We start from the raw sequence: 19612 nt of genomic DNA, 5'->3' as shown, positions 1-19612 counted from the left end.
GCCAGCATAGATGTCATTGGCTTAGCAAATGAGTGGATGCTGATGGAATTAACATGCTTGAGGACCTCTGAGTTGGATACCTTGTCCTGCCAAGAGATGCAGAGGATATGTCTGGGACAACAAAGGTGGAACTGCTCAGCCTTTTTTCCTGCTGAGCATATGTTGTCCAGGTTTCATCACTGCAGAAGAGTGTGATGAGGGCACAGGCTTGGTGGACTGGTATTTTGGTGTTCTCAGTCAGTTCCTGTTCTCTCACTCAGTTTTGAATTAACAGCTGCAGCTTTTGTGATACGTGTGTTGATTTCAGCGTCAAATAGCAGATTGCTGTAGATTCAGTTTTAAGTATATAACATTCGCAAAGCATTGATGCTTTGCTGGTTTTAAGATGCTAAGTAAGTTGCAAAAGAGGAACTTGAATGTGTTTAATGCCGTCCACAATCTCAGGATGTCCAAACATGCTTCAGAACTTTCAAAGAACAGTCAGTGTTGTTTTGTAGGCAAATACAGCAGACGATTTGTGCACAGTTACTCTCCCAAACAGCAATGAAATGAAGGGCCAACAAATCTATTTTGGTAAAAACAAAAAAACTGCGGATGCTGGAAATCCAAAACAAAAACAGAATTACCTGGAAAAACTCAGCAGCTCTGGCAGCATCGGCGGAGAAGAAAAGAGTTGACGTTTCGAGTCCTCTATTTTGGTAATGTTGCTGGAGGAAATGAGGAGCTGCTGTTCCTTGAGAGAGTGCAACGTGATATTTTGCTTCAGTAAGACCTTGGTTTAACATCTCATCATCTCCTTTGCACTGCACTGCACTGCAGTATCAGCCTAAACTATGTGCTAATGCCCTGGTGTAGGACTCAACCCACAATTTTCTCTGACCCAGAGCAGTGAGTGCTAACGCTGAACCGCACTGACTATGAACTGATGAGAGGTTAATGAAAGTACATTATAGGTACTTAAAACAGCCTTAAAAGGAGCACAGTTGGCGAGCACGATATAAAAGATTTTAAATTACGCTGTGGTGCTGCATTTCTGTTCAGAACCTGCATTGCATGATTAATGAAAGTGCTGTAGTTTCTAAAGAAGATAGAACAAGAAAATTATATGCTCATTTCAATTGAGAACATTCTGAAGTATCCATCTAGCATTGTCAAAAATTCAGGCACTTTTAAAATGTTGATGATTCCATCATTATCTTCAGAAAGTACTGAGTATAGTGTTTTACTAGCTTGTCCTGGACTAACAAAAGGATACTTACTTTGTTAAATGCAGATTGTCACTGGAAGGCATAATTAATATGGTGAGAGCAATAGGTTAATTTTGCTCCCCAAGGCTCATCTTTCTACCCTTTATTCTGTTAATTAGTCTTAAACACAATTTTCTGGAATATTGCACTGTATAGTACATATTTGTTATATTAAAATTTACATGCACCTGTTTGCTATAATTACTGCTGAAATATGAGAAATTGAAATGTATTATTCAATTAATCAAGCGTGTCAAATAAAGACTTCTAAGCAGTGTTGCTCTTCAGTGACAGCTGTTTCCACAACTTTGTCACGTACTGTAGTTTGTAACTGGCTGTAATTATCCAATTTTTTTTGTACCGGTTTGGTTCCCTTGCTAACATATTTCACAGGTAATTATCTTGTTTTTCTGGCTCATTGATATTGCAAGTAGCTTAAAATTCACACCGATTTTCCATCCGTTTACTGCACAGTACATTATAGTTGTCAACCTGTTCTCCAAAGTTGGAAATGTACAAGTTTGTTCAGAATTTACAAAATTGGCTTTAACTTCAATGTGAATTTTTAATTTGTCTCCATAATGTAATTGTTTGGTTTAGAGGCAGATTATTATCACTTTAGAAATGCAAAATACAGAACTTTGTAACTTGATATATAAATTATCTACCAAAAGGCTTTAAACATTGTGCAGCAGAAGTGTATGCTTTAGTTATAGAAGGAATGAAATCATAGTAGGGGCATGGAAGTACTCGCCTCCAAAATGGCATGTAGCTATGACAAAATGAAGATTATCACAGTTGCTTTTGATAAGAATTGTAGCTACAGGATACTATTGTAAACAAAGAATATTTGCTGCCAGAAAATTCATGCCTGTATAAAGGAAAGGCTTAGGAACATAGGACCTAGGAGCAGGCCATTCAGCCTTTCGAGCCTGTCCGGCCATTTAATAAGATCATGTCTGATCTAGTTGTGGTTTCAACTCCACATTCCTGTCTGCCCCTCATAACCCTTGGCTCTCTTGCCTATCAAAATTCCACCTAACTTAGCCTTGAATAAACTCAATGACCGAGCCTCTACTGCTTTGTGGGGAAGAAAATTCCACAGACTAATGATTTCTGAGAAAATTTCTCCTCATCTCCATCTTATTCTTAAACTGTGTGCCCTAGTTCTAGTCTCTCCCACAAAAGGAACTATCATCCCAGTATCAACCCTGTCAAGTCCCCTTGGGATCTTAATGTTTCAATGAGATTTAATAAGCTTCATTGTATTGTAATACAAATTTTAAGGTAGTTACTTGGTAGTACAGAAGTTGAATATTGTTTTTTTTTAAAATGACACGCTGTCAAAGTTTTTCATCTTTCACTCATCAGGGCAGACACAAGAATGCCTAATTTCAAAGGGAATAACGGCTTAACAGCAGGTAATATTTGAACAGCAATTAAAGGTACTTAACAGATCCACCAAATCTCACTCATTAAAATTAGTGGTGTTTCAATAGAATTAGTGGTCATTCATTTTGATTTACAAAATGACCCCAGTTTATTTTTTAAAAATTAACATAGGTCCATATGTCTCATTGAGTTTGCAATCTGAGCCTTTCATGCTGATTGTGAATACTATTCCCAATGGCACTCTATTAATGACTCTAAAGCTCCTCTGCCCTTAATTAATAAATTGCCTCTTGTATTCACCAAAATATTATACCACCTACATATTGCCAGTTTGTTTTTTTTTAAAAAAACTTGCCAATTTCTTACAATTAGGAACATAGGACAAGAGTAGGGCATTCAGCCTCTTGAGTTATTACTGCTATTCAGGCAGATTATGACTGATATATTTCCTAACTCCATCCACCCCCTGGCTCCATATCCTTACCTTTGCTAGCAAAAATCTATTAATCTCTGATTCGAGTACATGTACATTATCTTCCACTGCCTAACTCAGCCAATAATTTGCCTTTAATTCCATGAATTTTAATTTTAGCTACCAGTCTCTTATCTAGGCTCTCATCAAATGCCCACTGGAAGTCCATATAAATATTCTGCTCTACACCACTCTAGTTACTACCTCAAAAAGTTCACTTAGGTTCATTAGACATGATCTGTCCTTTACAAATCCATGTTGGCGCTCTAATCAGCACAAATTTCTCTTAAGTGCTCAGTCACTCTGTCCTTAATTAGAGACTCCAACAGTTTTCCTATTACAGTTGTTAGACTAACAAGTCTATAATTTTCTAGCTTCTCTCTCTTGCCTTTCTTAAATAATGGGGTTACATATTTCAGTTACACTTTATAATACCAATTTCAGAAGCACATAATTAAGCTTTTGGTATACAGAATTTCCTATGGGAACTGAAAATTAGATATATGCACACATTTTAGACTGAAAAGTTAGCAAATACTTAATGATGGGAGGGAAGCAACATTCTCCAAGCAAAATTGGAATTGTATAAATTAATTCAGTATGACTCCAAATATTTTCAAGAAATCACTTTGTATATTGTAAACATGCATGACTCCATAATTGGTTATAAAAGTATTGTGTCATTTAAAGATTTTGGATAACAATCTTTTAAGGCATTGCACAAAAGGAACTGAGATCAAGGGTAAATACATGTTTGACTAATTTTTTTGAGCAAGTAACAAGTAATGTGGATACAGGGGAACCTGTGATGTGCTGTACCTAGATTTCTGGAAGGCATTTGACTAAGTGCCACATCAAAGGTTGCTACGCAAAATAAGAGCTTGTGGTATAGGGGGTAACATATTAGCATGGATTGAGGATTAGCTAGCTAACAGGAAGCAGAGAGTAGGGATAAATGGGTCTTTCTTGGGTGGCAAGATGTGACGAGTGGAGTGCCACAGGAATCAGTGCTGGGGCTTCAGTTATTTACAATTTATATCAGTGACATGGATGAAGGGACCAGATATATTGTTGCTAAATTTGCTGATGACACAAAGATAGGTAGGAAAGTAATTTGTGAAGAGGACATAAGAAATCTGCAAAGGGACATAGATAGGATAAGTGAGAGGGCAAAAATTTGGCAGATGGAGTATAATGTGGGAAAATGTGAAATTGTCCATTTTGGCAAGAAGAATAGAAAAGCAGTACATTACTTAAATGGAGAGAGATTGCAGAACTCTGAGGTACTGTGGGATCTGGATGTCCTAGTACATGAATCAGGAAAAGTTAGTTTGCAGGTACAGCAAGTGATTAGGAAGGCAAATGAAATGTTGTTGTTTATTGCAAAGGGAATGGAATATAAAAGTAGGTAAGTTTTGCTACAGTTGTACAGGGTTTTGGCGAGACCACATCTGGATTACTGTGTACTGTTTTAGTCTCCTTATGCAAGAAAGAAGCAGATCAGAGAAAATTCACTTGACTGGTAATTGGGATGGTGGGGGGAGGCGGTTATCTTACAAGAAAAGGTTGGATAGACTGGGCTTGTTTCCATTGGAGTTTAGAAGAATGAGAAGTGATCTTATTGAAACATATAAGATCCTAAGGGGACTTGACAGGGCAGATGCTGAAAGGATGAGAGAGACACTAGAACTAGGGGACACAGTATAAAAATAAGGGCTCTTCCATTTAAGATGGAGATGAGAAAAAGTTTCTTCTCTGAGGATTATGAATCTTTGTAACCCTCTTGCCCAGAGAGTGTTGGAGGCATGGTCAATGAATATTTTTAAGGCAGAGGTAAATAAATTCTTGACTAACAAGGGAGTCAAAGGTTATCGGGGGTAAGCAAAATGTGGAGTTGAGACCACAGTCAGGTCACCAATATTCTTATTGAACGGCAGAGCAGGCTTGAGGGGCCAAATGGCCTTCTCATGCTCCTAATTCATACGTTCGTATGTATTGTAGAACAAGTCCTGCATATGAATGTATGTCGCGTCTAGCAAGCATAAATGAGTCACATTACCAGCTTGACTGATTATCATACATTGGTTATTTGTATAGCTATTTGAAGAAGGATGTGACAGCATTAGCCAGGGTGCAAGAAAACTTCATAAGAACGGTTCCAGGGATGAGGAACTTCAGTTATGCAGATAGATTACAGAAGCTAGATCTGTTCTCCTTTGAGAGAGACAGTTGAGAGGAGATTTAATAGAGGTATTCAAAATCATGAGCAGTCTGGATGGGGTAGATAGGTAGGAACTGTTCCCATTGATGAAGGGATCAAGAACCAGAGGACACCAATTTAAGGTGAGGACACCGATTTAAGGTGAGGACACCTATTTAAGGTGATTGGCAAAAAAAGCAAGGCGACATGAGGAAAACCTCTTCTTTGCAGCAAGTGATTAGGATCTGAAATGCACTGCCTGGGATTTTGGTGGAGGCAGATTCAATTATAGCTTTCAAAAGAGAATTGGATCGTTATCTGCGAAGGAGATTTTTGCATGGCTAAAGGGAAAAGGTAGGGAGTTTAACTAGGTGAGTGCTCTTACACAAATACAATGGGCTGAATGGCCTCCTTCTGTGCTGTAACCATTCTATGAATCCATAGTTTTCAGTTGAATCAGGATTGGAAGTCTTGGGATAATTGGATCAAAGTGTGCAGATACAATTTGCTCCCAATTTTAACATCATATACTCCACCCTTTTCGTATTTCTATAATAAATTCCCATCTTTATATTTATAATTGAAACTGTCGATGTAAATTTCCTGTAATGCACTTTCACCCTCCTGAAAGTGGAGACATTGCGCAGAATCAGGTTATTATATGAGAAGCTTATATAGGCCATTTCTGTTATTTATATAAGAATTTATCATGGAATGAATGATGAGCAGTATGCAGATATAAGATTTATATATTCTATGTGCACAGTACATAAAATTATGGAGTCAACTGATACCATAAGATCTATAGCATTCTTTCAGAATGGCTTGCCAATTTGACAAAATAACTATTTAAAGAAAAGCATTTGTTTTTCATTGTAGAAAACATAAATGTACCAAAACTTCTCCTGCATTAATAAAACAACACAAAACCAAAACACAAACAGATTGTGCATTAACATTTGATTTACTGGATTAGCAATAACAATTTGAACAGTTATCCAAAATCATTAAACAGTACAATTCTATCATCAATTATTTTTGCCATGAAACTTGCCAAAACAGCTCTTATCATTTCCATAATAGATTGACATCATTACTTCCTTATTTTACATTTTGCTCAGAAAATGGTTTTAATTTTCTCCATTCACAGACTTGAGTGCTGACATTCATTAATTCAACTCATCGTTTATTTCTTTGCTTTTTGTCAAATTAGACAGAGCTAATCTAATTAGTATTGTATTTATGATGGTAATTCTAACTGTATTGGCATTTATTTACACATCTTGGGATCAGGTTGGAATGATTTTTACATTCACCAAAATAATTAGTCATGTATAGAGCTCCATAAAGGAGTTTGCGTTTCTTAAAGCTGCTGTTTTAATATTTTTTCATACTGGTGACAGTGGCACCAATTTTGACTTTGGGGACAGGGAAAAAAATTCCCTACTTCTTGGCTGTGCAATAGTTTTAAATGTTTTCTAACATGTTTCAAAGGTTTGATGGTTCAAACTTTTCCAGACAATTTTGGTTTCGTTATTTCCTTTATCTGCTTAGACAATAAATATTTTAGACAGATTTGTTCCAGTTGAAACAAAAACAGAAAATGGTGGAAAAACTCAGCAGGTCTAACAGCATCTGTGGAGAGAAAAACAGAGTTAACGTTTCAAATCCTTATGACTCTTCAGATGCTTCTCCAACTCTGAAGAAATCGTAAGGACTCGAAACATTAACTCCTTTTTTGTCTCCACAGATACTGTTAGACCTGCTGAGATTTTCCACCATTTTCTCTTTTTATTTGATTTCCAGCATCTGCAATATTTTACTTTCTGCCAGACCTGCTGAGTTTCTCCAGGTATTTTTATTTTTGTTTTGGACTTCCAGCATCTGCAGTTTTTTGCTTTTATTTTACTTTCATCTTGGTTCCAGTTGACTTGTCTCCTCTCAGTGTCAGTTCTCATTTTAAAGATTTATTTTAAATGTCATCAATAGATACAAATAACAATTGTGAAGCTTCTATATGTACATAAAAAGGAAGAGATTAGCATTGGTAAACTTATATCCCTTAGAGGCAGAGATGAGAAGAATTATAAGGGGAAATGAGGAAATGGCAAGACATTAAACTAATATTTTGTATGTCTTTGTGGTTACGGGGAGAAGGCGGGAGAATGGGGTTGAGAAACTTATCAGCCATGATTGAATGGCGGAGCAGACTTGATGGGCTTATGGTGGAAGCCACAAAAAACACTCCTGATATAATGGCAAATCAAGGGTTTCATAAAAATGGGGAACTTGGAGATATTATTGTTCGTGAGGAAATAGATCTAGAGGACAAATTCCCTAGATCTAATGGCCTGCATCCTAGTCCTATGGAGGTAGCTATGGAGATAGTGGGTGTATTAGATTTTCATCTTCCAGACTTTAGATTCTAGGACAGTCCCCATGAATTGGAAGGTAGCAAATGTGACCCCACTATTCAAGAAAGGAGGGAGAAAAAACATGGCATTTTAGGCCAATTAGACTGAAATCAATGGTAGGGAAAATTCTGGAATCTATTATTAGGGATGTGGTAACAGAGCACTTAGAGAATCGGAATATAATTGGACAGTGTCAATGTGGATTTATGAGAGGAAAGTCATGTTTGACAAATTTGTCTGGGTACTGCAATTGTACAAGACTTGGAGTACTGTGTGCAGTCCGCTTAACTAAAGAAGGATCCACTGCCCTAGAGGGAGTGCAACAAGGGTTCATTAGACTGATTCCAGGGATGAGGGGATTGTTTTATGAGGAGAGATTGAGTAGAAAAGGCCTATATCCTGAGAATTTAGAAGAAGAGCGGTGATGCCTCTATGGCATTATCTCATGTAAAATTCTTAAGGGACTTGATATGGTAGATGCCTATTCAATTTTCCACTCCGCACTGCATCCAAGGGATCAAGTATACTTAAGTTCAGTAACAGGAAGATGTGTTTTCTGCAGGTATGAGTTTTAAGCTGATTTGGTCTGTCCCAGTGAATGCAAACAGTTGGTTAAATTTTAATGTTTTTTCAGCAAAGTATTTGTTATTTGTACCTTTGCCTACCCCAGTTGCTCTGTAAACTTTTATTTTGAGCCACGTAGGCCAAGATGTCAATTCCCATCTTATGCTGCGTTAGCTGAGGTGACAATGGTTACAATTTTGGTTACAATTCCTATTAGCTTGAAAGAGCAAATATCAAACTAGGGTTTTCATATCTCATTGGTAGCCTGTGTTCCCTGCTTGATTTTGTCCTCACTAGACATCCATTTTTGTGTGACTTGATGTATGCTACAAAATCATGACATGGAGACTTAATATCTTTAATCATTTGACTTTGTCCACTATCTTTTCCAGGTTAATATCTTTTTCAGGAAAGATCAGACTACTGGATGTTGGAAGCTGCTTTAACCCATTTTTGAAGTTTGATGAATTTCTAGCAGTTGGCATTGACATTGTGCCTGCAGTGGAGGTACGTTATATCTTTATGCATTTACATAGTATTTTAGAAATGAGCTTGGATTAGACACCATTCGGAATAACCATTCAGAAGACCAGGACCCAATTGGAGAGAGCCAGCATGTGTTCAGTAGGTAGGGAGTGCGTTTAACCAACTGGCTGGATTTTTCTGAAGAGCAAGATCTGATTGATGGGGATAAGGCAGTGGATGTTAATTAGCTAGATTTCAGAAAGAAATTTGACCCTGACCCAAATAACCAGCTAATTCACAACAAGAGTGCACAGGGGATAATGGTAAAGTATTAAGTTAGATTGATGGCCGTAAAGTATACACCAAAGAGTGATGGTGTGTGGATAATTTTCAAAATGAAAACCTGCTGACAGCAGAATTCCACAGAGATTAGAGTTAGGGTTATTGTTATTTATAAATTTTAGAAATTTCTTTAAGGATAGAATATTATGCAAAATATTTAAATTAGTGGATGAGACCAAATTGGGTGCAGTGGCAAATTATGATACTTAATCAAATGCAATAATCCAAATGACCGGTTAAATCAGTGAGCAATGGATTTGAATGGAATTCAACAGATGTAAAGGTAAAGTATGTACTCTTGGTTGAGTTTCTAGGCACAAATTGCACAAAATTGTGATAGTTTTCTGAACTGATTTTTTTGCCCAAGTTTCCACTCGAGCTCATTTGCATATTGCTGAACACCAGATCTTCCATAAACCAGCGTAATTGGATGCCATTTTATGACACAATTTTTTGTATGAAAAATATTAATTGATATGTTTAAGAGCGGTAACCTGGTACAATTTTATTGATGCAATCGAAAATAGGTTTACCACAATATATAAGCATTTTTAATCAGTGTGAGTAAGCTGATTTTAAAAAACTGAAAATAACTTTAATAAACTATATAAACTATTTTAGTATTTTCATTGGTGTACAGTAGTCAGTTTCTTAGTAAATTAACTTTTTTAAAATATTTAAAAACTTAAAAGTGCTGATTAATATTCTTGTGCTGTAAAAGCTTATTTTTTAAGAGCCTCCTCAAAGACCCATAAACAGGCGCAATTTGTGGAAAATCGCCATGATGATTCATTCAGTCTGGGGATGTGCCAGCTTTGTGGGCAGTGCCAGCTACAAGCGCAATGTTTTTTAAACTAAAAGATTGCAGAAGTTCAGTTTGTGTTAGATGTAATTTGCACTTGAAGTTCCTCGATCCTTTGCACTGATTTAAAGATATCAAACGTGCACTGTAGCATAAATTCTTTTTTTTTTGCATTTCCTTGTTTCTTGAATCCTGATGCTTTGGTAGTAGAGGTCAGAGATTAGTTAACCTCTGAAAGGTCTCTATGGCTGCCCATTGACCATTTTCAAGTGTTTCCTTCCAGGTCAAATCCTCTCCTCAGATAAAGATGCAGGTTTGCCACCCTAGCTTTGAAACCTTCTTCTGTTTGGTGTGACTTGTATAAGTATGATGGATCCCTAATGCTGCCCTCTGGAGCGAAACAAAAACCAAAGCCAAACAGGGTCTTCCATTTTGAAGGCTTTCAGTGAAAAGTTGAACAACTTAGCTCCACGTTTTCCTTCAGTTTTTTTCCCCTCAGTCCTGTAGTTACTGACCATAGATGCATAGATGTCCATATATGCAAAGAATTGGCAGAAGGTTTGTAGGATGGTGAGGGGAAATATTTTTCATGGTGCGCGAAAGAGCGTGCATCTCCCTGATGCAAAGTGCTGCCTCAGGGAGACCACTGACAGTTTTAAAAACATTAAAAATGGAAAAAAAAATCCTTAACATGTCCCCCTCATGACAATATCACATGAGATGGGACATGTTCAAAAATTACACTAAAACTTTATTAAACTTTTTAAATCCCTAGATGAAACCTCAACCCGCCGGTGGATGAGGTTTCGTGTTTTTTCTATTGCCCGCCAGGGCTCCTGGCCTGCCCGCCAACCTTAACGTTGGACGGGCAGGTCCTTAAATTATTTCAATGATCCTGTCAATGGCCTCAGTTGGCCATTGACGGGTTGGCGGGTGCACAGCTGATTTGGCTGCGCCCCCGCCTTCCTGAAAATTTAAATGGGGCGGGATGACATTGGGGGTTCTGCCCAATGTCATCCCGCGTCACTTTACGTGTCGGCAGGTGGGCCTCGCCCCCTGCTCACCAACGGCAAAATCCAGGCCAATGTTTCTTTCTAGTAGCTTACCCATGATGGATCTAGGTACCGATCTAAATCAGCAAACTGTTTGAGCATGGGGCATCAGATCTAAGCCAGACTGATTCTCAACTCATGTCTGTTGAATTGGTTCCTATTCTATTTTGTTTTGTTAGTTTTAAACACTGACATCAGTTGTAAAAACTGCAGAATCAGGTCTTTGTCTTTAACAAGCTCATGTTACACCTTTCAACATGCATACTCAATCAAATCACACAACATGATTGTAGTATGTTTATATGATTTATTATTGAGTTCACACTTCACTATGAACTCAGGTACCATACTACACAATTCTAACATGACTACAGCAAGCAGTGCTTTTCTCAAAACACATACAGCAATTCCATCTTTTGATCTCTACATTCCATACTTAATAACACTAAACCATAATACATGAAGCTACAACACAGGTCTACTTGCATGCCAGACAGCATAAGCAGCAAGTGATATACAGAGCTAAGTGATTTCACAACCAACAGCTCAGATCTAAGCTCTCCAGTCCTACACATCCAGTCGTGAATGATGGTGGACAATTAAACAACTCGCTTAACAAATATCCTCATCCTCAAAGATGGGGTAGCTCATCACATCAGTGCAAAAGATAAGGCTGAAACATTCGCAACAATCTTCAGTCAGAAGTGCCGAGTGGATGGAACCACTGCTATCCTCAGTCTCTTTCAATGATTCTGTTACCATGGTTATAAAGTCCGCTTAACGTCTTAGATAACTTTATTACAATAAACAGTGACCGAACAACATGTCCTAGACCCTGAAGACATAGATGTGTGACCTTCCCATTCCTTCAGCCCCTCAGCCTTGCCTTAGGCTTACTTCCCTATTCCTATCTCAATTCAGCAGAACAAAATTTTTTCACCTCACTCTGTGCTGATCCCACAAATGGCCTAAGGCTTGGAGTTACGCAAGTAGATGAACCCGCATTCCCAAATGTCCACAGGCAATACATTCCAGAAGGGATTTTAGGATAGCAGCTAGAAGTTTAAAAAGTAGTTGATGTTCCTCTCCCTATCCCAGGGACACTGATATTGAATGTAGTACCTGCCTGCCACCTTGGCTGAGATTAACTAACTTGAGGCAGATTCTGAGTTAAATCTAGGACATTCTGATATGCAAGTTTTGCTTACGTAGTTTTATAAACTTAACCTTTGAATTCAATTTATTGCTTTAACCCTTAGAATCTCTAATACCATACTGCATTTACAATTCCTACAGAAATTCTGCCAATCACTTTGGGGTTGACATTAAAATTTGGGGAAATGTGTCCCTAACTCAGTGTATGCACCTCCCATCATTCTTAGACCAGAAGGCAAAATGGCGGTGTCTTCCATTGTGGCATTTAAATCAGACTGCCACAGTGCAGCAGGGAGCCTGCTTTAAATTTAACAGCTGCTGGCTGAGTTTCCCAGGGCTCAGGAAACTCGACTACTAAACGTAGACGTGAACAGCTATTTCCAGCATATGAGTGCCTTGTGGGTCAGAAGGAGCAGGAGTGCTCCAGTCAGCCCCTGGAGCAAACCTTTGTCTTCCCTTCTGCAGATTACGGCCTCCCCTCATTCACACAATCAGCCAACACGTTCAATCCAGGATCTATCACACCCCATTGCCAGACTCTGACTCCCCCACCAAGCTGCAATCTTTCCCTCCCTCCCATTCCACTGTAAGGCTCTGATGCCCTCCCACCAACCCCAGTAACACCACCATGCCACCATTGCCAGGCTCTAACCTCAACCATCAAGCCTCAGTCTTTCCCTCTCACACCCCTGTAAGTGGGCTGTGACGTATGCACCCCATTACTATGCCTTGCTACCCGAGCTGCCTACCCGCTACTTACCCCATCCTGCCCCAGCTCTAGGAAATGCTGTTTCTTGCACTGATAAAATCTTGGTTAAAAATTCATCTCAAAGCAACATATTTCTAAATTGATAGCAGAAAGACACTTGTTATGTTGTCATTTGGGCTGAGAGGTTGTGAAAGTCAGGCCCCTATCCATCCAGGTCATAACAGCCAATTTCAAAAGAGTTACCTTATTATTGATCTGTATATGAGCCACAGGGAGGAATTTCCAAAATTTACCAAGGAAAGTTTGAGAAAAATTATCCAAAAAAAAACTATGCCTTCAGGTGGACCATGAATTGAGTTATCCAGCTTGTATTTTTGCACTAGGTTTGTAAGTTTGTGGAAGATAGATAAGTGAAGAATTTCCATTGCTTTCAAACTCTTTTCATTTAATAAAGTTATCATCTTCACCATCTTGAATTTGATGCATGAAGTAACAGGAACAGGAATGTTATCTATGACAGCCTTATGAGGGTCACATGGCCTCTTTTATTTCCTGTTGCATATTGATGATTCCGGATGTAGTTGTCCTCCTCTCCCCCTCTTTTCATCCTTGCATTATTGATCTTTGCTTCAGTTTCTCAATTTAATAAAAATGTTTTAAGTGCTGTAGCAACTAACACTCAGTTCTTTTCTATTGACAGTGAAGAGTTAATAATGCAGATACATTGAGAAATGTTTTTTCACAATATGTAATAAATTCCCTGCACTGCACCCAAAACCAGAAAGACATTTGTATAGAAAATAGAGGCACAGGATTTCAAATTGCAAGTTAATAGCATACATTTTACAGTAGCATGCCTTTAATTTGGTGAAACCAAGGTCATTAGAATCCAATGCACTTTTCAGCTTGGTGGTGTTTAATACTACACACTTGGGAAAATAGCCAGCTGCAGGTGGGTGGGAACTTGTAACCCAGAATCCCTGTGCTGATGCAAAGCCAAAACTGTGAATTTAAAACACTGCTGGTGGTTGGAATGGAATTTCCACAACAGACATTTCTAACAAAAGCAGCTCATCCAAACAGCAATGATTTTTTTAAACAAAGTGCCCACCGTTGGAGTGTTATAAGTGTGGGAGTGTTATAAGAATGGGTCATCATCATATCCTGAATAAATTTAGTATATATGATTGATATAAAATTGCACAATAGTCCTATACATTCAGACAATTCATAAGTCTAGCATTGTGTTTCTTCTGCACATTTGGATTTAAACATAATATTTATGATAAAAGTCATTGAATGTTTAATTATTAATTCTATTTTAGCCAATACTGTTCCTCACCAGTCTCCGCTGTATATTTATTTGTTACAGAACAAACTCTTTCAGAACACTCTAAGCTTATTATTGGGTATGAAGACTTGGTTGTAAATTCCATGAGCAAAACATATTTCTAAACACAAAAACTCCTGTTATTCCAAAACACAAGATTTTTATTTATCTGGGAATTATCAGTAATTTTTCCAGTGCATAATATCGTTTCACACATGCAGAAATAAAAACTTTAAGTATTGGCTGCAGTGTTATCAAAATTAATTTATACATATCAACGTATGTTTACAAATACTCTAGGATCTTAATATGACTTTTTACTTTGAAAAATTTTGGCTGGAATTCTGCCTGCACCACCCCTCCCCCCACTCCTCCCAGTGTGTTTTATATTTTTAGATGAATTGATTTTCTGTTTTACCTCATAATGTGGAGGTTTCTCTGCCATTTTCACTGTTTATCCAAACCATATGATTTTTTGTTTCTTAGCCTTGGCTCCTAACCTGCTATTTACTGTATTTGGGGTTTGGTGGTGGGGGTAGGCGGTCTGCGTGGAGGTGGGAACTGCTGAGGTCCAGTACTGAATGAAAAACTATAGAAGCATGGAAACGTGGCCACACTTCAGAACCTGGCTTCATGTGATTATTTTTAGGGGGGAAAATTCCATTTAAAAGGTGAAGTCAATGGCTTCATCATGAGGGATTGTTTCATCTTTAAAGGCTGAAGATCTTGCTTGATCTGTTGAATTCAAGGCATTCAATAGACTGACTCATCCTTCTGAGTCATAACTCTTTCATAGCAATGAACAGAATTCTATTACATCACTGGTGTAATAATTTTTGGGGTTTGATACAAATAGTAATTTAATTGCGCATAACAAAATTTTAAAATATTGGGAGACACATCTGTATCCTGTATAAATACTTCAGCTCTGAACCACATTTCTACTGTCTTTTTTAACTGGAATTGAATAGATTTAGACAGAGAACCCTAAAAACAGAACAAAAGATATTTTTGTACAATATTCCTCCTAACCCTAGTTAGTTTAGAATTAGGTTAGATTAGTGCCAGTATTTTCCCATTAAACTGAAATCTACAGTTTAAATTCTGTAGCTGCCAGTCATACGCAGGGTTTCTTTTTCCAAGGGTTCCAATGAAAGAGCAGCTTAACTAAGAACCAGCTGGAACTGGATCCTCATTAAGTGAAGTCGATAGACCTTTTGTGTTAGGAGCATATAGAAGGAGGCAATTTAGTGCGACTTACAATAGAGTGCCAGAGTTTAGCGCTTCAGGGAGTTAAGCGGAGGAAAGGAAAGAGATGTTTGGTTGCTTTAGTCATTACATAGACATGGTTACAAGGAGATCAAAGCTGGGAACTAAATATTCAAGAGTATGTGACTTTTCGAAAGGATATACAGGAAGGAAAGGGTAGTGGGATAGCTTTATTAGTATGAGATGGAATAGTACGGTAGCAAGAAATGATCTTGTACCGGAAGATGTAGAATCCAAATAGTTGGAGGTAAGAAATAACAAGGGGAAGAAGACACCGGTGGGAGTAGTCTGTATGCCCCCTAACAGTAGCTATACTGTAGGACAGAGAATAAATCAGGACATAATGAGGGCATGTAAAAAAAGCAGTACATTAATCATGGGTGACTTTAATCTTCATGTAGATTGGGAAAATCAAATTGGCAGAGGTAACCACTGAATTCATAAAGTGTATTTGGGACTGTTTCCTGGAACAGTATGTTGTGGGATCCAACCAGGGATCAGGCTATTTTGCATCTGATAATGTGCAATGAGGCAGGTTTAATAAATGATCTCTGAGTAAAAGATCCCCTGGGAAACATTGACCATAACATGGTAGTATATAGTATTCAGTTTGAGAGTGAGAAACTTGGGTCGGAAACAACTATGCTAAACTTAAATAAGGGTAATTACAAAGGGAGGAGGGCAGAGTTGGCTGGAGTGAACTGGGAAAGGAGTTTAGCAGAAAAGACAGTTGATGGCAGACATTTAAGAAAATAGTTCATGACTCACAACAAAGATACATCCCAGTAAGAAAGAAGGATCCTAGGAAGGGAATAAACCAACCATGGTTAACCAAGAAAGTTAAGGATAGTATCAAATTGAAAGAAAAAAAACATACAATGTGGCAAAGATTAGTGGTAAACCAGAGGATTGGGAAAGTTTTAAAAACCAACAAAAGATGACCAAAAAATTAATAAAGAGGGAGAAAATAAACTTTGAGGGTAAACTGGCAAGTAAAATAAAAACAGACAGTATGAGTTTCTTTAAATATATTAAAAGGAAGAGAGAGGCCAAAGTGAACATTGACCCCTTAGAGAATGACGCTGGGGAAATAATGGGGAACCAGGAAATGGCAGAGCTGTTGAATAAATACTTTGTATCAGTCTTCACGGTAGAAGACACTAATAGCATTCCAAAAATACTAAATAATCAAAGGGAAAAAGTGGGGGAGGAAATAATTACAATAACTATCACTAGCGAAAAAGTACTAGAGAAACTAATGGCGCTAAAGGCCGAGAAGTCCCCTGGACGTAATGGGTTGCATCCTAGGATATTAAAGGAAGTAGATAATGGATGCCCTGGTTGTAATCTTCCAAGAATCCTTAGATTCTGCAAAAGTCCCAGAGATTTGGAAAATGGGCAATGTGATACCCTTATTCAAAAAGGGGAGACAAAAAACAGGTATAGCTCAACATCTGTCATTGGGAAAATGTTAGTCTATTATAAAGGATGTAATAGCGGAGCATTTAGAAATACATAATATAATCAAGCAGAGTCAGCATGGCTTCATGAAAGGGAAATCATGCCTGACAAATTTATTAGAGTTCTTTGAGGAGGTAACAAGCAGGATAAATAAAGGGGAACCAGTACATAACATAGGAAATAGGAACGGGAGTAGACCATTTGGCCACTCAAGCCTGTTCCACTATTCAATAAAATCATGGTTGATCACCTTGTTTCGATTTCCACATTCCCATCTAACCTTGAAAAGCTTTGATTCTTGTTAGGCAAGGGAATCAAACTACCTCTGCCTTAAAAAAAATATTCAATGACCCTGCCTCCTCCATCTTCTGAGGCACAGAATTCCAAAGCTGCACAACCCTGAGAGAAAATAATTCTCCTCATCTCTGCCCCAAAAGGATGACCCCTAATTTTAAAACAATACCCCCTAGTTCTGGACTCACCCACGAGAGGAAACATCCTTTCGACATCTACCTAGCCAAGACCGTTCAGGATCTTGTATACTTCAGTCAAATCACCCCTCACTATTCCAAACTCCAGTGGAAAAAGCCCAGTCTGTCCAGCCTTTCCTCATAAGACAACCCACTCATTCCAGGTATCAATCTAGTAAACCTCCTTTGAACTGTTGCCAATGCAGTAGATGTCATATATTTGGATTTCCAAAAGGCGTTCGATAAGGTACCACATTATAAGGTTACTTAATAAGATAAGAGTCCATGGTGTTGGGGGTAGTATATTAGGATGGATAGAGGATTGGCTAGCTAATAGAAGACAGAGTTGGGATAAGTGTGGGCATTTTCAGGATGGCAACCTGTAGCTAGTGGAGTGCCATAGAGATCACTGCTGGGGCCACAATTATTTACAATATATATTAATGACTTGGATGAAGGAAGTAAATGTACTATCACCAAGTTTGCGGATGACACAAAAATAGGTGAGAAGGCAAGTGGTGAGGATGACACAGTCTACATAGGGATATAGACAGGTTAAGTGGGTGGGCAAAAACTTAGCAGATGGAATATAATGTGGGAAAATGTGAGGTTATGCACTTTGGCAGGAAGAATAGAGGAGAAAGACTGAAGAAAGCTGCAGCACAGAGGGGTTTGGGTGTCCTCATGCATGAATCACAAAAAGCTAGCATACAAGTTCAGCAGGTAATAGGGAAGGCAAATGGAATGTTAGCCTTCATTTCAAAGGGATTGGAGTATAAAAATAAGGAAGTCTTGGTAAAACTATACAAAGCACTAGTTAGATCACAGCTAAAATACTGTGAACAGTTTTGGCCACCTTATCTAAGAAAAGAAATTGGAGGCAGTCCATAGAAGGTTCATTAGGTTGATCTCCAGGATGGAGGGATTTTCTTATGAGGAGAGGTTGAGTAGGTTGGGCCTGTTCCCATTAGTGTTTAGAAGAATGAGAGGTGACCTTATTGAAACATGTAAGATTCTTAGGGGGCTTGACATGGTAGATGCTGAGAGATTGTTTCCCCTTGTGGGAGAGTCTCGGATCAGAGGGCATGATCTCAGAGTAAGGGATCGCCCATTTAAGACAGAGATGAGGAGGAATTTCTTCTCAGAGGATAGTGAATCTGTGGAATTCATTACTGCAGGGTGCTACAGAGGCCGTGTTGTTAAGTATATTCAAGGCTGAGATAGACAGTAAGGGAATCCAGGGTTATGGGAAAAAGGCAGGAAAGTAGGGTCGAGGATTATCAGATCAACCATGACCTCATTGAGTGGCGGAGCAGACTCGGGCCGAATGGCCTACTTCTGCTCCTACGTCTTATAATCCACGACAAATTTTATTGTGTAGCTATCGTTAACATTCAGTAGTATTACCATTGCCTTATCCATACCATCAATATTCTATGGGTCACCATTCGCCAAAGACTCAACTGGACCAGTCACATAAATTCTTTGGCTATGAGGGCAGGTCAGAAGTTGGGTATTCTGTGGTGAATGACTATCTAGAAGGCACAAGGCAGAAATCTAATGAATACTTTCAACTTGCTTGGCTGGGTGCAGTTGCCACAATACTCAAGCTAAACAACATCCAGGACAAAGCAGTTCAACTTGGTCAGGACCCAAGCTCCAGCTTAAACATCCACTCCCTCCACCGCTGGCATTGCATGACTGCAGTATGTAGTATCTGCAGGATTCACAGCATTGCGAGAGTAACTTCACCACATGTATTGCAACAGTTCAACAAGGCACACCACCGCATTCTTGAGGGCAACGACAGATGCGTAATAAAACACAAGAATTTTTTATTTTTAAAAAACTCATCCCCATTTTTGGCAGCATCGGCGGAGAAGAACAAAGTTGACGTTTCGAGTCCTCATGACCCTTCAACAGAACTAAGGAAAAATAGGAGAGGGGTATTTTTACTTAGTTCTGTTGAAAGGTCATGAGGACTTGAAACGTTAACTTTGTACTTCTCCGCTGATGCTGCCAGACCTGCTGAGTTTTTCCAGGTAATTCTGTTTTTGTTTTGGATTTCCAGCACCTGCAGTTTTTTGTTTTCATCCCTATTTTTACCTGATTTTTCCAATTAACAATAGTTAATATATATAATTATATAACACCTTTAATGGTGTCAAATACCTCAGGTGTGTAATAAGGCAAAAATTGACACTGAGCCAAAGGAGGGAATATTAGGATAGGTGTTCTACCCACCAACCTAGATTGTAACAACAAAGT

The 19612-nt window shown here is 38.4% G+C and overlaps 1 protein-coding gene across 1 annotated transcript in view; it reads left to right on the top strand.

The window, feature by feature from the left end:
* bmt2 (base methyltransferase of 25S rRNA 2 homolog) overlaps positions 1 to 19612 on the top strand; it is a 137627-nt gene that overhangs the window by 93876 nt on the left and 24139 nt on the right. Inside the window, exon 4 of the mRNA XM_041215937.1 lies at positions 8682 to 8796. Within this exon, the coding sequence (XP_041071871.1) occupies positions 8682 to 8796 (115 nt within the window). The remainder of the gene's footprint in view (positions 1 to 8681; positions 8797 to 19612) is intronic.

Source organism: Carcharodon carcharias, chromosome 21 (assembly GCF_017639515.1).
Source record: "Carcharodon carcharias isolate sCarCar2 chromosome 21, sCarCar2.pri, whole genome shotgun sequence".
Taxonomy (NCBI): domain Eukaryota; kingdom Metazoa; phylum Chordata; class Chondrichthyes; order Lamniformes; family Lamnidae; genus Carcharodon; species Carcharodon carcharias.
Note: the sequence above shows the minus strand (reverse complement) of the source record. Positions and strands in the feature narration are given on the sequence as shown.